The following is a 16513-nucleotide window of genomic DNA, read 5'->3' as shown; positions in this document are numbered from 1 at the left end:
AGACTGTTAAGAGCAGATTTACCAAGTAAGATCTGCTCGCTTGCCCCAGGAGGATCCAGGGGACATACCTTTCACCATGACTATGAGAAAAAAAATTTGTGAGGGGAGCCCCAGCATCCCTGTAGAGCTTTGCAGTCACCCATTATAGTGGGAACTGCTGGTGCTAAACTGGGAAATCTAAATGCACTGGGGACCACTGGATCCCAGGTTGGCAGGGGCAGAGTGGTGGCATTTAATCGACAAAGACAAGGTAGGCATGTTACCAGAAGAGACATCAGAGTCAAAGCTGTAAGCAGAATAGTGTAACATATACAGAGATCTATGACACATCTGATCATGGTGTTCCTAAAAGTAAATGGGCAGTCTTCTAAACTCGTACTGGATTTGTATAAGAAAAAGAGTTCTAGATCAAGCGAACAAAACTCAAACTTGAATCAAAAAGAGTCATGACCCCTCAACCAATTCTCAGACTTAAGCCATTTACAGACCCAGAATTCCTTGAATGAAGGGAGGCTGCGTCACCTTGAGGAAGGGCCCCACTACACTGCCAAAAAATGTATACTGTTTATCTTCCTAAAAGGCTTCCCCAAAGGACCTAGAGCCTTTCACCAGAGTGACAGTGCATTGAGAAAAAGGTAATAGTCAAACTTTTAGGAGATGACTGGACTTTGGCACTGAATTAACACTAATTCCAAGAGGCACAAAATGTTACTATGGTTTTAAGTCAGAGCAGGGGCTTACAGAGGTCAGGTGATCAACAGAGTTCCAGCTTAGGTCCATCTTACAGTGGGTTCAGTGAGTCCCCGAACCCATCTGTGGTTATCCCTCAGTTCTAGAATATATAACTGGAATAAACATACTCAGCAAATGACAAATCCCTACATTTGTTCCTGACCAGTGGAATGAGGGCTATTATGGTACTTCTGGCCTCCAGAACTGTGAGACAACAAATTTCTGTCTGTCCTAACCCATTCAGTTTGTGGTATTTTGTTAAGAAAGCCCTAGGGAATCCATACACCAACCATATTAACAAGATAGGATTTTATCCTATAGGTAATGAGAACTCTGAAAGGGTTTTATGCACGGGAATTTGACATGATCAAATTAGCATTTAATAGGATACTGACTAGAGTATGAAAAATGAATTTGAGATAGGGAAAAACTAAAGGTAAAAAAATCTTTTAAAAGCTGCAGCCATAATCTGGATGAAAGATAACTGGGGTCTGAACTCTGAAGCAGTTTAGGTTAAAAAAAAATCTTTTTTTTTAAAGTGAGTAAGGCCAAAAGGAAGATCTACATGATAATAAAAATAACACGAGAGAGATACTAACAGTGTTCTCAGACTTCCCTGGTAGTTCAGTGGCTAAGACTCCGTGCTCCCAATGCAGGGGGCCTGGGTTCAATCCCTGGTCAGGGAGCTAGATTCCACGTGCTGCAACTAAGAGTTCACATGCCACAGCTAAAGATCCCACATGCCGCAACTAAAAGATTCCCACATGCTGCAACTAAAGACCTGGTGCAGCCAACATAAATAAATAAAATTTTTTTTTAAATTATACACACACACACACACACACACACACACACTTTAACAAAACAGAAGTGTTCTCTTTTTGGTAACTTCTGCCCACCTTCCACTTCCACTCCCTAATCACTACACACACCATTTAGTTTTTTTCTGCTTCAACAAATAATTTTAAATCTCTGTATTACTAAAATTTAGGGAAGAATATGAGTAAATGCAATTTGCTAAAGCACACTGTCATATAACTCAAGGGATATCTGTATTTTGTAAAATAAAAACTCTCATAGGGCTTCCCTGGTGGCGCAGTGGTTGAGAGTCCGCCTGCCAATGCAGGGGACATGGGTTCGCGCCCCAGTCTGGGAAGATCCCACATGCCGCGGAGCGGCTGGGCCCGTGAGCCATGGCCACTGAGCCTGTGCGTCCGGAGCCTGTGCTCCGCAACGGAAGAGGCCACAGCAGTGAGAGGCCCGTGTACCGCAAAAAAAAAAAAAAAAAAAAAAAAACCTCTCATAATAATATAAATTAGTGATCACTCCAACCAACTTGTCTAATAAACATTAATGGGGCTTACCTGGTGGCGCAGTGGTTAAGAATCCGCCTGTCAATGCAGAGGACACGGGTTCGAGCCCTGGCCCGGGAAGATCCCACATGCTGCGGAGCAACTAAGCCCATGCGCCACAACTACTGAGCTTGCGCTCTAGAGCCCACGAGCCACAACTACTGAGCCCACGTGCCACAACTACTGAAGCCTGCGCGCCAAGAGCCCATGCTCCACAATAAGAGAAGCCACGACAATGAGAAGCCTGCGCACCACAACAAACAGTAGCCCCCACTCACTGCAACTAGAGAAAGCCCGCGCACAGCAACGAAGACCCAACATAGCCATAAATAAATAAATAAATAAATTTATTTTTTTAAAAATTTAAAGAAAAAAACAACAACAAAAAAACCATTAACGGTCCCATGGTTTTTTAGAATCTATGATACACTGTCTTTTACTCATGTTATTTATGAATATCCCCATCTACTTTATTATTTGACTATAAGGTCCTTAAAAGCAAAGCCATGTCTCCCTCATGTTTGTGCACCCCATAATTCACACATGATGTCCAAAATTAAAAAATGACTTAACATGGGTCCTGTATTATAACTATCTTATTGTTATGATCTTTAAAAATTGTAAACGTGTCAATACAGCCCATTTACCTGTATAACCCATAAATTTTCCAGGGATTTCTTGATTGCAGCAACGACTGCAGAAAATCTGCCCACACAGTCGGCAGTGGTGTCTGCGTCTAAAAGTGGTAAATTTCTCATTACAGTCATAGCACTCTTTACACTGGCTATCTGGCATCCAATATTGCTTCAGGTCACTATCCTGTAACAATAAAAATGTGTGAAGGTTTCTTGAAACTACTGATTATTAAAATGCAATGGCAAATGCAATGCTAATCAAAATCCTAGAAAATTTCTTTTGCAGAAATTAACAAGCTATTTCTAAAATTTATATGGGAACGCAAAAGGTCAAAATGACCAAGACAATCTTGAAGCAGAATAAACTGAAGGACGTATAATGTCAGCCATTAAGATTTATTCCAAAGCTACAGTAATTTTAGACAGAGTATTAGTGGGAGGAAAAAACGGAGCTGTGGAAGAAAAAGGAGAGCCCTGGACATATATGGACTCACCCTCACACATATAAATGGATTTCTGACAAGATCTGTAATGCAGTCAGTGAAGGGCTGTCTTTAAAAAAAAATGGTGCTGGGATTTCCCCAGTGGTACAGTGGTTAAGACTCTGAGCTTCCGCTGCAGGGGGCACGGGTTCGATCCGTGGTCCAGGAACTAAGAACCCGCATGCCATGTGGCACAGCCAATAAATAAATAAATAAATAAATTTTAAAAATTTAAAAAATGATACTGGGTCCAACTGGACATCCATGGGGAAAAAAGTGAATCTTTATCCATATACTTCACACAAATAATAAAGCTTCTTAAAGAAACCATGGGAGAATATTTACTACTCCGGGCTAGAAAAACATTTCTTAAACAGACACAAAAAGCACAATCCATAAAATGAAAAAAATTGATAAACCAAAATTAGGAACTTATGAGTAAAAAATATGGTGTCCACAGGTGAAGTTAGTATTAACTGAACTTTCTTTCAAGTGGCATTGTACCATTTTTAGTGAGTACCACATGGTCCCCAGGTAAGTGCTTAATAAGTAATCTTCTAAAGCCTCTAGACAGTACCTGGCTCTTCCCCTCCATGATTTCCTTGAGGCGTTTTAATACTGTGCTGAGGCTTCGGAGCTGAACAGCTGTACGAGGGTCATGACCTCCAAAGGCAGGTTCTGCCTTCCTTCTGGTATCTGAGTCAGATTTACAAAACAAAAAACAAAAAACACTACCTTAATAGTCTCTAGTATCAATGCAAAGTTCCTCTTATTTTTAGCATATATCAGTACTTACATTCTCCCAGCCAGTGACACAGACTGAGAGTTAAAACTAGCCTTTATAAGCGTAAGAGGCTGTTGAAAGTGTTTCTCATTACCATGTGAAACACTGCTTCACAAGCAAATGAGGGCTACCTGAGACAAACACTGTCTGTGACCACTGATGATTTTAAGGCCTGGATGGGAGCATCACTTAACATGGCCCAAAATTCATTAATGATTTTTTGGGCCCTTCGGTTCTGCTAGAAATTCCTGCGAGAAATTTAACAGAAGGAAAAGCAATGCTTGCGTGTTACCTAGCCCAGTCTCTACAGTCAAACAGGTCAGCAACAGGGTTGAACAGTTCAGTTCAGTCTGCAGACCACAAACCCAAAGGCTCGTGGAGTAGATCATCAGAAAGAAATTTAATAGCCAACCCCACAGAGTCTGACAGACTTCAGAACATCCAGAATGGTAATTTATCCACAAACTTCCCTTCACCGATGTCCAAGCAGACTTCTCTTCCCCAAAGAATTGCTAGAACCCCAATGCAACCCTCCCCTGCCACCTCCCTACTCCTACAGTTCCAAACTAGACGGGATCACTTGCTCTTGAAACAGCAATACTGAAGCCAGTCCTGTCAATAATAAAACACACCCATGTTCCAGCTTTGTGTCCACCAAAGCTGTCATGTATCATTTCCTTATTTTAGAGCAAGATTACAACTGAAGTTTCTACCTATTCCTGGCTCCAGCAGTTACTAAACCTAAGGATGAAGTAGAGGTGGCTTGACAAAAAGGATGAACATCCTTATTAGCTTAAACTCATTACCCTAATAACCTACGGTAAAGCAAGATGGAAAACAGCTCTCTCTATATCCTTCCCAAACTCACTTGTTTGCTAGATTAGATTTAGGTGTTCTTTGTTTTGGTTGAGTGGGAAAGAAAAGATTACAAAAAAATGTGAAGTTGGTATAAATTGACGAAGAATTTTCCAAGATATTAATTACGGAAATAATTATCTAAACAGCACCTATGTTAGAAAACTTTATTTCTATAAATAATATTTTAATTTCAGCAGATACCTCATGTGTTATTACTAGAATAAAAATGTATGTGTATTAGAATGAGCAAATTGTTCTTAAGTCTCTGTGATAAACCAACTCTCCATGATTTACGAATTGAAAAAGGAGACAGATGAAGCTGTTAGAACAGTAAGGCTGTGCTCCCATGCACAGGCAACAATTAGTTGTGAAGCCCCTTGCATTTAGCCACTTAGGAGTATGAGAAAGTAAAAACAGCATCATCCACAGAAAAAGCAGGAGCAAGACTGTTCCTGGAACCAACAGATGATGGTTTCATCATGGATGAAGATGAAAGAAACATGAGAGAAAATCTGGTCTAGCACTCTGCCCTCAAGCAAATCATCTTAGTTGCTTCTCTTGTAAAATGAATATTAGAAAATTAAATAACTTCCCAAGGTCACAGAGCTAGTAGACTGTGGAATCACAGCCTTTTAGTAGGAAAAGATTGGTAAAACAGTCCCAGGCTTGTGAAACTCAAATGCCTCTAGAAGCTAAGGCAAAATCAAAGAATCAAGTGGACTTGATAAAAGATAGTAAGGAATGGTGGGGATTGCAGCAAACTAGACATTACAAGCTCCACCTAGTGATATTTAAATTAAAGTTTATCAAAACATCAAGCCAAGGTTTGGTAGGCTGTCAGTTTCTAACCGCTAAATGATTAGACTCTAGTCCAACTCCTCAATTTTATAAACAAATAAATCCTATGCTTGACTCAGTATAGGATTTAATCAAAAGAGCTCCCTTAACAAAAATAGGAGTGTTGCCACGGGCCAGGTTCAAGAGCTAAGGAGAGTTTAAGGTTAAAAGTGGGGATGGTCTCTTCCTTCCATCCATTTGGAGTAAAGAGCTCATTTCTCTCTTCCTAACTTCTGATTCTTCCTTCCAAACAGCTGATATGATGCAGGCTGAGTCCCTTTGCCCTGGGAAACCTACAGAGGTGATACAGCCAGCTCCGCTCCAGTCCTTAGGGTGAAACTCTTCTTCTGCTTTGTTTCTCCTTCTCCTCTGACCCACCAGAAGAAGGTTCTGAGCCAAGTCTCAACTGGCAATAAAATATCCTTCTGCCAACAACCATTACCTGTGCTCGCCTACTTTTCACTCGAAGACCTCATGGGGAAGACTGGCCAGACAAGGCAGGATCTGACATTCACGGACACCTGATTTCCAATGCTACATCCTTTTCCCTCTCTTATGCCACCTCTCATTGCCTTTCTCCTGTCACCTTGAGTTGGGCAAACCACTGCACTGAGTTTAATAATCTAACAGAAATAAAACATAAAACAACTCACTTTATCTAGTCTGTGGATTCAGGCTGATCCCACTACAGCATGAAAATGAAGGACATGACCACGTAGCAGACCAGGATGGAGAACAAACAGGCAAGAGGAGCTCAGCTTATCCAGCCACAATGACAGCTTGCACCCCGACAAGGACAGAAGGCCAAGAGCAAGTGGCAGCCCGCTAATGGAACTGAGAGACTTCTGCAGCCAGAGGCATGCACATCACATTACACTGGCCACCCCAAGAACAGATGCAGCAGTCAGTCACAAAGCTGAAACTAACCTGTGTTCTCCTGGGGGTGTCGCAAACTGTCCTCTGCTGAAACCCAAGCAAGTAATTAATCAAAACACAGTCAAAGAAAGCTCTGCCTTGTCTAAAGTTTAATGAAATGTTTAAGAACTCTTGTTTAGGTACCAACAGTTATCCAGGTAACAGTTTCATTAATTCTCAAGAGTACCTGACTATTCCAAATAGAAAAAAAGTTAAGTCAATAAACAACCTGCAAAACACAATGACTATGGGAAAAGTCTAATACACAGAGAGGAATGAAATGAGAACAGTGTCATACCTAACACTGAAGATCGCCGCTGGAGCTCCTCATTAAGCTGTTTTTTATAAGGTGTAGGTGATCTCACAGATTGTGTCCTTGAAGGGAGCTGGGGGCTGGTCCAACTTCCACTCAGAGATGGTTGCTCTCCCTGACCCCCTTCTCCTCTCTCTGCAGCAAACAAAAGCTTGGAATTATTGGAAAAACTAAGACTCAGAGTCCAGCAAAGAGAAGGAAATAGATGAGAAGTTTTTAGGAAAGAATGTGTACTTATATTACATGCCTAAGTAAACATTAGGGTTTTCTTAAAGAAAAAAGAGAGAGAAATTCAAAGAAGGTGGCAAAATTACATCCTTGGTATATGTGACCTTCAGTTTGTTTCACTTTTTTTTTTTTTAAATATTTATTTGGCTGAGCTGGGTCTTAGTTGCAGCATGTGGGATCTAGTTCCCTAACCAGGAATCAAACCCGGGCCCCCTGCACTGGGATCACAGAGTCTTAACCACTGGACCACCAGGGAAGTCCCTGTTTTACTTTTCATGAGAAATTTCTTGAGCATATTTAAGGAAACAGAATGCAAGCTCTACACAAAGGCAGTGATTTTTTTGTTGTTCTGCTTTATTTATGGGATAGATTCCTTGTACTATTAAAATAGTGCCCAGTGGATAGTAGGTGCTCAATAAACATATGCTAAATAAAAAAACTACTGTCATTTAATGGCTAAATGTAACGTATCCTAGACAGGATCCTGGAACAGAAAAAGGACATTAGGTAAAAACTGAAGAAATATGAATAAAATACTTACTTCAGTTACTAATAATGAATCAATAATAGTTCATTAATTGTAATAAATGTACTCTACCAATGTAAGATGTTAATAACACAGGAAACTGGGTGTAAGGGTATATAAAAACTTCCTGTATTATTTTCCTAATTTTTCCATAAATCCAAAACTATTCTAAAGAATAAGATTGTTGTGGTTTCTTTAAAAAAAAAAAGATTATTGTCTTCAAAATGGACTAACAGGTTTTACAGAGCTTTCAACATGACTGTTAATAAAAGTCAGTTAATACTATTAAAATTTCTACTGAGTTAATTAAACTATTAACCCCCAAATCCGTTACAACTAGAGAGATTACTTTCTAACACATTTCAAACAATACAGCTAAATATAAAGCAAAAGATGTAGGCCATGTTTTTTTTTTTAATTCTTCTAACAAGTAAAAAATATATTACTTAAAAAGAGCTCATTTTAAAAATATCTTTTCATTTGGTGTCATTAAATGTATACCTTAACAGGTCAACAACAAGCCTGCTGACAGCTTTCAATTTTTGAAAAATATGAACCCTTCCTCCCATGTGCTGGTCCTTTAGTTTCATTGCTTTAATTAAAATCTTTTGGGGGCTTCCCTGGTGGTGCGGTGGTTGAGAGTCTGCCTGTAGATGCAGGGGACACGGGTTTGTGCCCCAGTCCGGGAAGATCCCACATGCCGCGGAGTGGCTGGGCCCATGAGCCATGGCTGCTTAGCCTGCGTGTCCGGAGCCTGTGCTCCTCAACGGGAGAGGCCACAACAATGAGAGGTCCACATACTGCAAAAAATAAAAATTTTTTGGCTATTAACCCCTAAAAGAGAAAAATCCATTCTATGAACTTAAAAAAACTGAGATATATTAAGAAAGGAAAAGAAAAAGAATGCTAACTTCTCTTTAAAAAGAGACCTCCTTGTAATATTTAGTTTTCAATTCTGATCTTCAGTTGCCAATAATTAATAAGATTAAACTGAAAATTCTAGCTTTCTCTTCTTATGCAGTTAACTCCAGTGACCTATGATTATAAAGCTACCTCCTTGTTAATATTTCACTTTCTTGCAAAGACACAGCATGAAAGTTGAACAAGAGAATTTCAGAGAATCAAGATGGTAGGGTCTCTGATCTTTAAGAATAAGTCTTACCTTTGTTAAATCGAAAGAGATTTACAAAAGAACTATACGCGGATTTAAAAGGAGGTTCGTCCTGATCAGGAGTCAAAGGTTTAAAGTGTGTGAGGTGAGAAGGACTAGTAGGAGATCGAGGCAAATCATCAGCAGAGTCCAATGTAGGGGACGTCTTATCATCTGTGGCCATTTCATGAGTCTAATAAACAAAAGAAATAAGCAAAAGTAAGTTCCTCAGGAAGCCCGAAGGTTGATTCCAAACAGCATCCAAATATCTAGAAATCTGACTTCAAAAATTCAGACCTAAACAAACCAAAGAGTAAATAAATCTAGCTCAGCATACACTCCAAATTAAGACTTGAAAACACTGAAGTCTAGATCATAAGGAAGAGTCTCAGTTATCTAAAACTAGGAACATATAGTCAATCTCATTTTCAAAATTACTATTCAAATACAGAAAAATACCAAAATTATTAAAAATTTGAAGGTAAGGCATAAATGTGAGCAGGCAAAAAGGAAAAAAGAGGATTTTCACATGATTTACATAGTTTTCATTTTAAGACTTTTTTGAAAAAATAGCTTTTTAAAGGGGAAAACTGGTTTTACACAAGCATACAAATTCCTCAAAGTTTTATTTTATTTATTTCCATGTTTTCTTTCAAAAAAATATAAAAAACGAATATTTCCAAGAACAGGAAACGAAATAGTCATCCCTTAACGACATTTCTATATAACCTCAAAAGTTACCTCAAACTATGCCTCATCACCTATAAGAACTATCCAAATCCACAAGCTGACTGATCCCCATCATATGTCTTCCTAGGCACAGGAGCCTGGGTTCTCTCCTTTTAAGCCTCAATTCATATAGGCATTAAAATGAAGATCTTAACGGGCTTTTTTTTTTTAATAACCAAAAATTATAATTCAACCAAAGCTTTAAAGCTAATCACATCATCAGATGCAGGTAACAGAAAAGCACTGATGTCTATTTTCTGCCATATTAATACTTCAAAGAGAAGACGATGAATTATGCATAACTCATTAAAATGCTATAGCTTGTAATCTAATTTATATTTACAAGGAGGACACTACACTCTTACAAAATGCTTTTTTCACTTTCAAAATCCTATCTACCATCTCATTTCATTTTTCTAAAAGCCTGAAAGATACAGAGCTGGGCTTATTACTACATTTTACCTCTGAAGCAACCAATGTACACTGAACCCAAAACAACTTTCTCGAGGGTCACGTAGCTAGTCAGTGGTAGAGCTGTAACTAGATGCCAAGTTTTACCCCAGAATTACTCTTTATTTATTCCTGCGGGCAGCATTTTATTTAATTATTTCTTCTTTTAATTAAAGAGATATTTCGAGTTTGCATCGGTTTTGAAGGCAGACACTCTTGGTTTCAAATTCTGACTCTGAAATATCTTCGCTGAGTAAATTTGGGTAAGAGCCCTGTGAGATATGTATTACCATCTTCATTTTACATAGTGGAAACTGAGTCTTAGTGTGATTAAGTGGGACAGTATATGTGAAGCACTTTTAGCAAAGTGCTTGCCCATAAGAGGCACAGAATTAGTCTTTAGAGCAAAATTATCTTGTAGCTCTTCCCAGACTTTCAATTCTGGTCTACCTGAATTCTAACTACTCAGGACACTGCCAAATTAAAACGTTAATTGATTATTAATTAAACAAAGCAAAAATAAAACCACTGATGAGGAGAATTTCGGCAACAAATGTTTATTGGAATGGAGGGAGGGGGAAGAAAAAGAGGAAGAAGAGGAAGGGGCAGAGGAAGAAGAGGAGGAAGGGGGGGGAGAAGAGGAAGAAGGAAAGAGGGAAAGAACACGTCCTTCTAAAGTGTCTTGACAACCCATATACCAGCATAAAGGACTGGGAAATCAGCTGGTGATTGATCAAGTGTAAATTCAAAAAGGTAAAAAGAGGAAAAAAAAAAAAAGAGGGTCCTGGAGAGAAAGAATAATGTGATAGCAGTAACAACCTGAAGGCCTCAGAGAACATCCTACATAATACTTTGACGCAAGTAAAATGAGGAGAGTTAGCAACCTTCCTAAAGAGTCTTAGCATCACACCTAAGGGTCACCCATGTAGAAACTTTTATTAGGTTTTGAAGATGTGAGGATAAAAATTACCAAGAAAACACTCACCAGTGTAGTTTCTAAAACAATACAATCACACAGTTAATATTAATAACTACATAATAATACCAGGACCCTGAAAAAACTATCTTACAACTCTTATTCTGTGGTAGCTTAATAACTAACTGTCTGTGATATAAACTAGGATTCTTTCCTATCTGAGAGGTAATTAGAAGCATTCACTTACTCATTCAAAGACCTCTCATATATCACCAGCACTCTGCCTCTTCTCACTTGAATGTGACTAGTATATGCAGACCCCCTCAGCACTATCAAAAGTCTTGTCAGGAACTGAAATTTAGAAAATAAGCCTGCTCTACCAGCCAAACCAAAATTTTAGCAAACAGAAAAATGCAAGTATCAGTTCAGTCATTTCTAAGTACAGTGTTTTTTTTTTTTAATACTCAAAATATATCTAACAATGCAGGACAGCTGAATAGTAGAAATGTTAGTTTCCATCTACAAAGACTTTTTTTTTGTTCAATTTTTGATCAACGTACCAACAGATGGAGGTTTTCTAAAGGAAAACCATATGATCCATATTATTCTTCCCAGAAAGAAGAAAAAGGGAGGACACAGGAAAGTAGTCTTGCTCTGCCAAAGAAACTTAACCTGCCCTTCTCTGTCACAAACTCGAATCTAACGGAAAGAAACTAAGAACTTTTTTGTAATAATCCTGATAGTGGGAGTGCCAAAAAACAAGATTCAAATAAATCAGAAATAAGACACTACAATATACCAAGAGACCACCTCTACTGTCAAGGATGCACTGAATCAGTACGGGATAATATAATAAATACACCAGATAAACAGGAATAACTTGACTAAAACAGAATTCCAGCATTTCTCATATTTCTTGAATGCCTTAACAGTGACTTCTACATAGAACATAAGACCCCTAATTCCTAAAAATATTCCACTCTCATCCTTTTGTTGGGAACGTTCTAAACAAGGGGAAAATACTAACTGGGAAATCAAGTCTTCTCAAGAGACTCTTAAACATAGGTACAAATGGAATAGCCTCAAAGAGCAAAGGCAAGCATTTAAGGAAGTATATAAACCCTACTACCGGTACCGTTTCTATAGATGAGCAACTTTCTTGTCCCGTCTATGTATACACCTCTGAAACACAGGCTCGGAGCTTATCCATCAGAGGGAGGAGGAACTGGACTATGCACCTCCGAAATAAGTTCAAGTATACGGGACGAGAGGAGCAAGAGAACTTCAAATGCTTCCAAGGAAACCTCTTCCAGAACAGCCCCACCCGGCTCCCTTCCCCACTCGCCAGACAAGGGGCAGCCGGGGAATCAAGGGAGCCGCCTGAATGCGGGCACAGGTTCTCTGCCCTTCCTTGCCCAGCCTCGGCCGCAGCCGCGGTTGCGAAGCCCCAGCTCTCGCCTTCACTTCAGACTTCCCCTCCGCTCCGGCCCCAGACCTTCCTAAACCCGCCTTCTTCCCCACTCTCAGGCCCAGCCGGCCGCGCGCCAGCCCCCTCCCTTACCTGCGCCTCCCGCCGCGGCCCCGCCGGCCACCCTCCACCCCAGCCCCCGCTTCACCGGGCCCAAGCGCAGGAAGGAAGCTTCAGAGCCCAGCGCCGCGATTCTCAGGCAGCCGGCGGTTGCGGCAGGAAGCAAAGCTGCTTACATGGTTGCTGCGGCTTCTCTCGTCCGCACCCCCCAGGCTCCGCCCCCTGTTCCTCCTCCCCTCCAATCCGTAACTCTCCCGGGCGCCGGCTCCGCCCTCCCTGCTCCGCCCGCACGACGTTCGGATCAGACGCTCAGGCAGAAGGAGTCCAACCCAGATAGAGTCGTGCTCAACACCTTGACCGAGATTAGGCCGCCTCAGCCTTCCTAGAGGAAGCCACGGCGACTGCGCACGTGAGCGTCAAGTGTGCGGGGGTCACCGGATGGGTGAGGGCTGGACCGCGGTTACCGTATGTGTCCGATGATATGGGCACTAATAATATGTTACCGCGCTCAGCGTTCTTACGGACTGATACTCACTTGCATAACACTTGTGCCTAAAGCGAATATTGTTATCAGACTTGGGTGACTACGCCAATAACTAGCCAAGTTACCTTAAATTACCAATTTCTTTAGGCTCCAGGCCTCTAATCTGTAAAACGGAGCTAATGATAGTACCCTTCACAGATAGTTTTTTGAAGATTAAGTAAAACATTGTACGTAAATGTTTGCAGACATTTGGCACAATGTCTAATCCGGAATAAGTGATGTTAGCTCTATAGCTATTTTTTTCACTCAAGTTTTGTGCTGCAAAGACTGGCACAAATAAAGTTACCAAGCCCCGTATTGCTCAGCCTGGCTAGCATTAGCCATCATTTTGTCCTGCTAGAGTGTTTTGCCATTAGCTGAAGAGAACATACCAAAACCTGCTGACAGGATTGTGGGATTTGGCAGGGGCAGTCAGAAAGGAAGTGAAACCCAAAGTGAGGTGCTGTTTTAACTAAATTCTGCAGACCCATTTCCCCCAAGAGTTTTGGCAAGTTCCCACCCATTTCTCCTTGAGCTGGGTCTTTTCAGCCACTGGAGAGTAGCATCGAAGCCTGAAGGCTGATAGCAGTATCAATGCCAGTCACCACTCTTAGCTGAGCCCCTCAGCAATCTTCCTAGGAGTCAGCAGTCAACTTCCTCTTCCATTCCTCACTACTGCTATTCCGCACCAACACCATCTTGACTATCATTCTCAGCAAGAGAATCTCATCTACCTGAGTGAAATAGCCGAGGTGTTGGGTGCGATCTCTAACTACCTAACCACCCCAATCACATTTACCTGCATTCACATCCACCCTGGCCTGACTCCTGCCCTCATTTCTGGGAGAAAAGAGCCTCTTCTGCTCAATCCTCCCAGCTCTCAATCCAGTCTCTCCTCTCTTCCCTGGGAGGGTCACCAAGTCCAAGCTCCAACTGCTGGCAGCGCGACAGGCCAATAAATTGAGAGATGAGGTGTTGGGGCAAGCGAGTTTATTCAGAAACCCAGCAAACCAAGAAGATGGTGAACTCGTGCCCCCAAAGAACCATCTTGCCTGAGTTAGAATTCAGGCTTCTTTTATACTAAAAGGGGAGGGAGTGAAGTCAAACATTTCCTGGTTCCAGTCAGCCTCCATAGAAGATGTGTTAATTTCTTCCTCCCTGCAGTCATCCACAGGTCCACCTGGTCAGGATGTTTCCTGTGAGCTAAACAAAGGTATTTTAGCTTAATGCTCATTACCTGGGAGGCAGGATTCCCAGAGATGGGCCATTATGTATAATTTAAGCTTACAGGCAACATTTCTTTAGTGATTAACTCATAATAGAGTACAAAGTGTCTTTAACTCATAATAGAGTACAAAGTGTCTTTCCTATTACAGAAGTTTGTGCCGTCTCTTCAACCTCTTTTTCCAATGACTCCTTCCTCCTTAACCCGTGAACGTGCTCAAGTCTATGCCTTCCAGAAACAAAAACAAAGACAAGCAAAAAAATTCCCCTCTCTTGTAGTTAGCCTGGTGATGTTAATATTTCATAAACATACAATAAAGTATAAATTAGACCAAGGGATCACATGAACAGAATAGATAGCCCAGTAAAGATCGCCCACTGTACAGCAAAGTGATTCAGTTATACAGGTGTATACATTCTTATTTATATTCTTTTCTAATCTGTTTTATCACAGGATATTGAATATAGTTCCCTGAGATATACAGTAGGACCTGGCTGTTTATCCATCCTATACATGATAGTTTGCATGTGCTAACCCAAAATTCCCAATCCCTTCCAACCCCACCCGCTCTCCCCCTTGGCAACCACAGGTCTGTTCTCTATGTCTGTGAGTCTGGAAGACTGGTGTTCTAAATGAATCCTCACATGGCATCCAGTGGAAAAGCCAAGCTAAATTCAAAAGAACCAGAATGTAAGCAGTGAGTTTTATATTCAAATTGCAAGCAGTAATTTAATTTCAGCCAAACATCGTTTGTTACATTTAATTAATGTTGACAATGGTAATATATTTTTTATAGTTTTGCTTGTAGTCATTTTGTCTATAAGTTTGTTATTTTATAGTTGTATGAGAGCTATCGGCATAAGGAGCATATATCTGTATATATTAGTATAAGTCACTGCTCGGGATCTACAAAAAAACTTTTCAGTTGAAAAGTACTTCCTACATTACTGACTTAGGAAACGCTGTTTTAGATTTTTAGAAAGGTAACGCTGTTACCTTTCCTCCCACATTGGCTTAGAGCCAAATTTGTAGCCCCCCTTTCGGCACTGTTTAGGATTTGATGGAATACATTTTGTGATTAAACTCACCTTGGTTCTGTACAATTTCCTGTATTTATTCTATCTTTTCCTCACCTATATTCAATGTCCTTTGTCGTGCTATACTGTATGTATCTTGAAGGTTGCTCTAAATCCTTTCTGGAACAAGAATGAATATAAATAATTTTAGCAGTGGACAAGGGGTAATAACGTGAGCCTGATATAATATAGAGTAAATTTACAATCTCAGGTGATTTGGAGTCTCAAATTAGAGATGAAAATACAAGACCATATACCTCTATAATCAGTTCTATAGGAATAAATGGAAGTGACCGCTACTTTCAGTTAATCCATCTCAATAATCAACAAGCGCGAGGCTGCGTATGCTTTCCTTCTTCCTTTTCTCTTGGGAAAAATACCAGTGCCCTCTAGTGACCAAAATGCACCTCGCATAGTACCCTTCATAAGAGTAATAATAATAACCCGATATTAGAGATAATTTTAAAAACTAAATTTGGGGGTATTGAATCCTGGACCAAGCATGCAATTATCCTACAAATCACGATCTAAAATACTCCTCCCCTGCCTTGCATGTTTTCAAGAATAAAGAATACACAAAAAATAATCCCCTGCAGAGGACAGAATTTTTTTTTTAATCCACTGTTCTCTAAGACTTCCGATCTTTATTTGAACTTCTCTGGAACCCAGATAATAATCTCATTATCCTTATCTTCTAATGCAAATGACGACTGCGTTTATTTATAGTACTCAGTAGTAATTGAAATTATAGATACCGAAGCTCTAAAGACTTAGTCATCGGCGGTGGCGGAAATTTACTGTACCATGCCTGCTTGTGCAACTGTTCAACCCTTTGCATTCCAGCTGCGCGAAGCCCCCAAAGCGATGTCACGCTTGCCCACGGCACTTTTCCTTCTGTCCAAGCGCGTTCCAGTGTACCACACAGCCGGGGCGCGCAGGGAAGGGGATTGGTCCGAGCCGCGCCGTCCCCGGTTTGCCTTTATTGCAGAAGTGGAAACTCACTCCGCCGGGCCCTAGGTTGTCGGCGGAGGATTCAGAAGACCGGCCCAGGCGTGCCCTGCTCCCCAGCCTGCAGGTGGCAATCTCGTCCTTCTGCCGTAGAGCAGTGGCGGCCGACTCCAAAGGCGCTGCAAGCCCTTCCCTATCTTGCGCGCTTGGAATTCGCCGCGGAATTCGACCTAGCCTTCCGGGACCCGCCCCTGGCCCCTGGCCCCGCCCATCTCAGCGGGTCAGCGCGCGGCGATTGGCGGCGGG

General features: G+C 41.0%; 1 protein-coding gene across 11 annotated transcripts in view; it reads right to left on the bottom strand.

Annotated features, from left to right (window-relative positions):
• PIKFYVE (phosphoinositide kinase, FYVE-type zinc finger containing) overlaps positions 1–16507 on the bottom strand; it is a gene marked incomplete at its 3' end in the record, with an annotated part of 81678 nt that extends 65171 nt beyond the window's left edge. For 6 of the 11 annotated variants that reach the window (XM_079925289.1, XM_079925299.1, XM_079925298.1 and 3 more), the window contains exons 1-6: positions 12469–12596; positions 8825–9005; positions 6894–7043; positions 6608–6643; positions 3779–3897; positions 2732–2903 (exon numbers count right to left, since the gene is read on the bottom strand). In XM_079925289.1, the coding sequence (XP_079781415.1) occupies positions 2732–2903; positions 3779–3897; positions 6608–6643; positions 6894–7043; positions 8825–8996 (649 nt within the window). In that variant the 5' untranslated portion in view covers positions 8997–9005; positions 12469–12596. Of the gene's footprint in view, positions 1–2731; positions 2904–3778; positions 3898–6607; positions 6644–6893; positions 7044–8824; positions 9006–11154; positions 11259–12468; positions 12640–15271; positions 15380–16014 lie in introns of those variants that run through there. The other 5 variants (XM_079925293.1, XM_079925295.1, XM_079925294.1 and 2 more) reach the window with 5 other exon arrangements.
• Between the last annotated feature and the right edge of the window lie 6 nt (positions 16508–16513).

Source organism: Stenella coeruleoalba (genome assembly GCF_951394435.1).
Source record: "Stenella coeruleoalba genome assembly, chromosome: 6".
In the NCBI taxonomy this organism is placed as follows: Eukaryota; Metazoa; Chordata; class Mammalia; order Artiodactyla; family Delphinidae; genus Stenella; species Stenella coeruleoalba.
The sequence above is the reverse complement of the archived record's forward strand: the minus strand, read 5'-3'. Positions and strand labels throughout refer to the sequence as shown.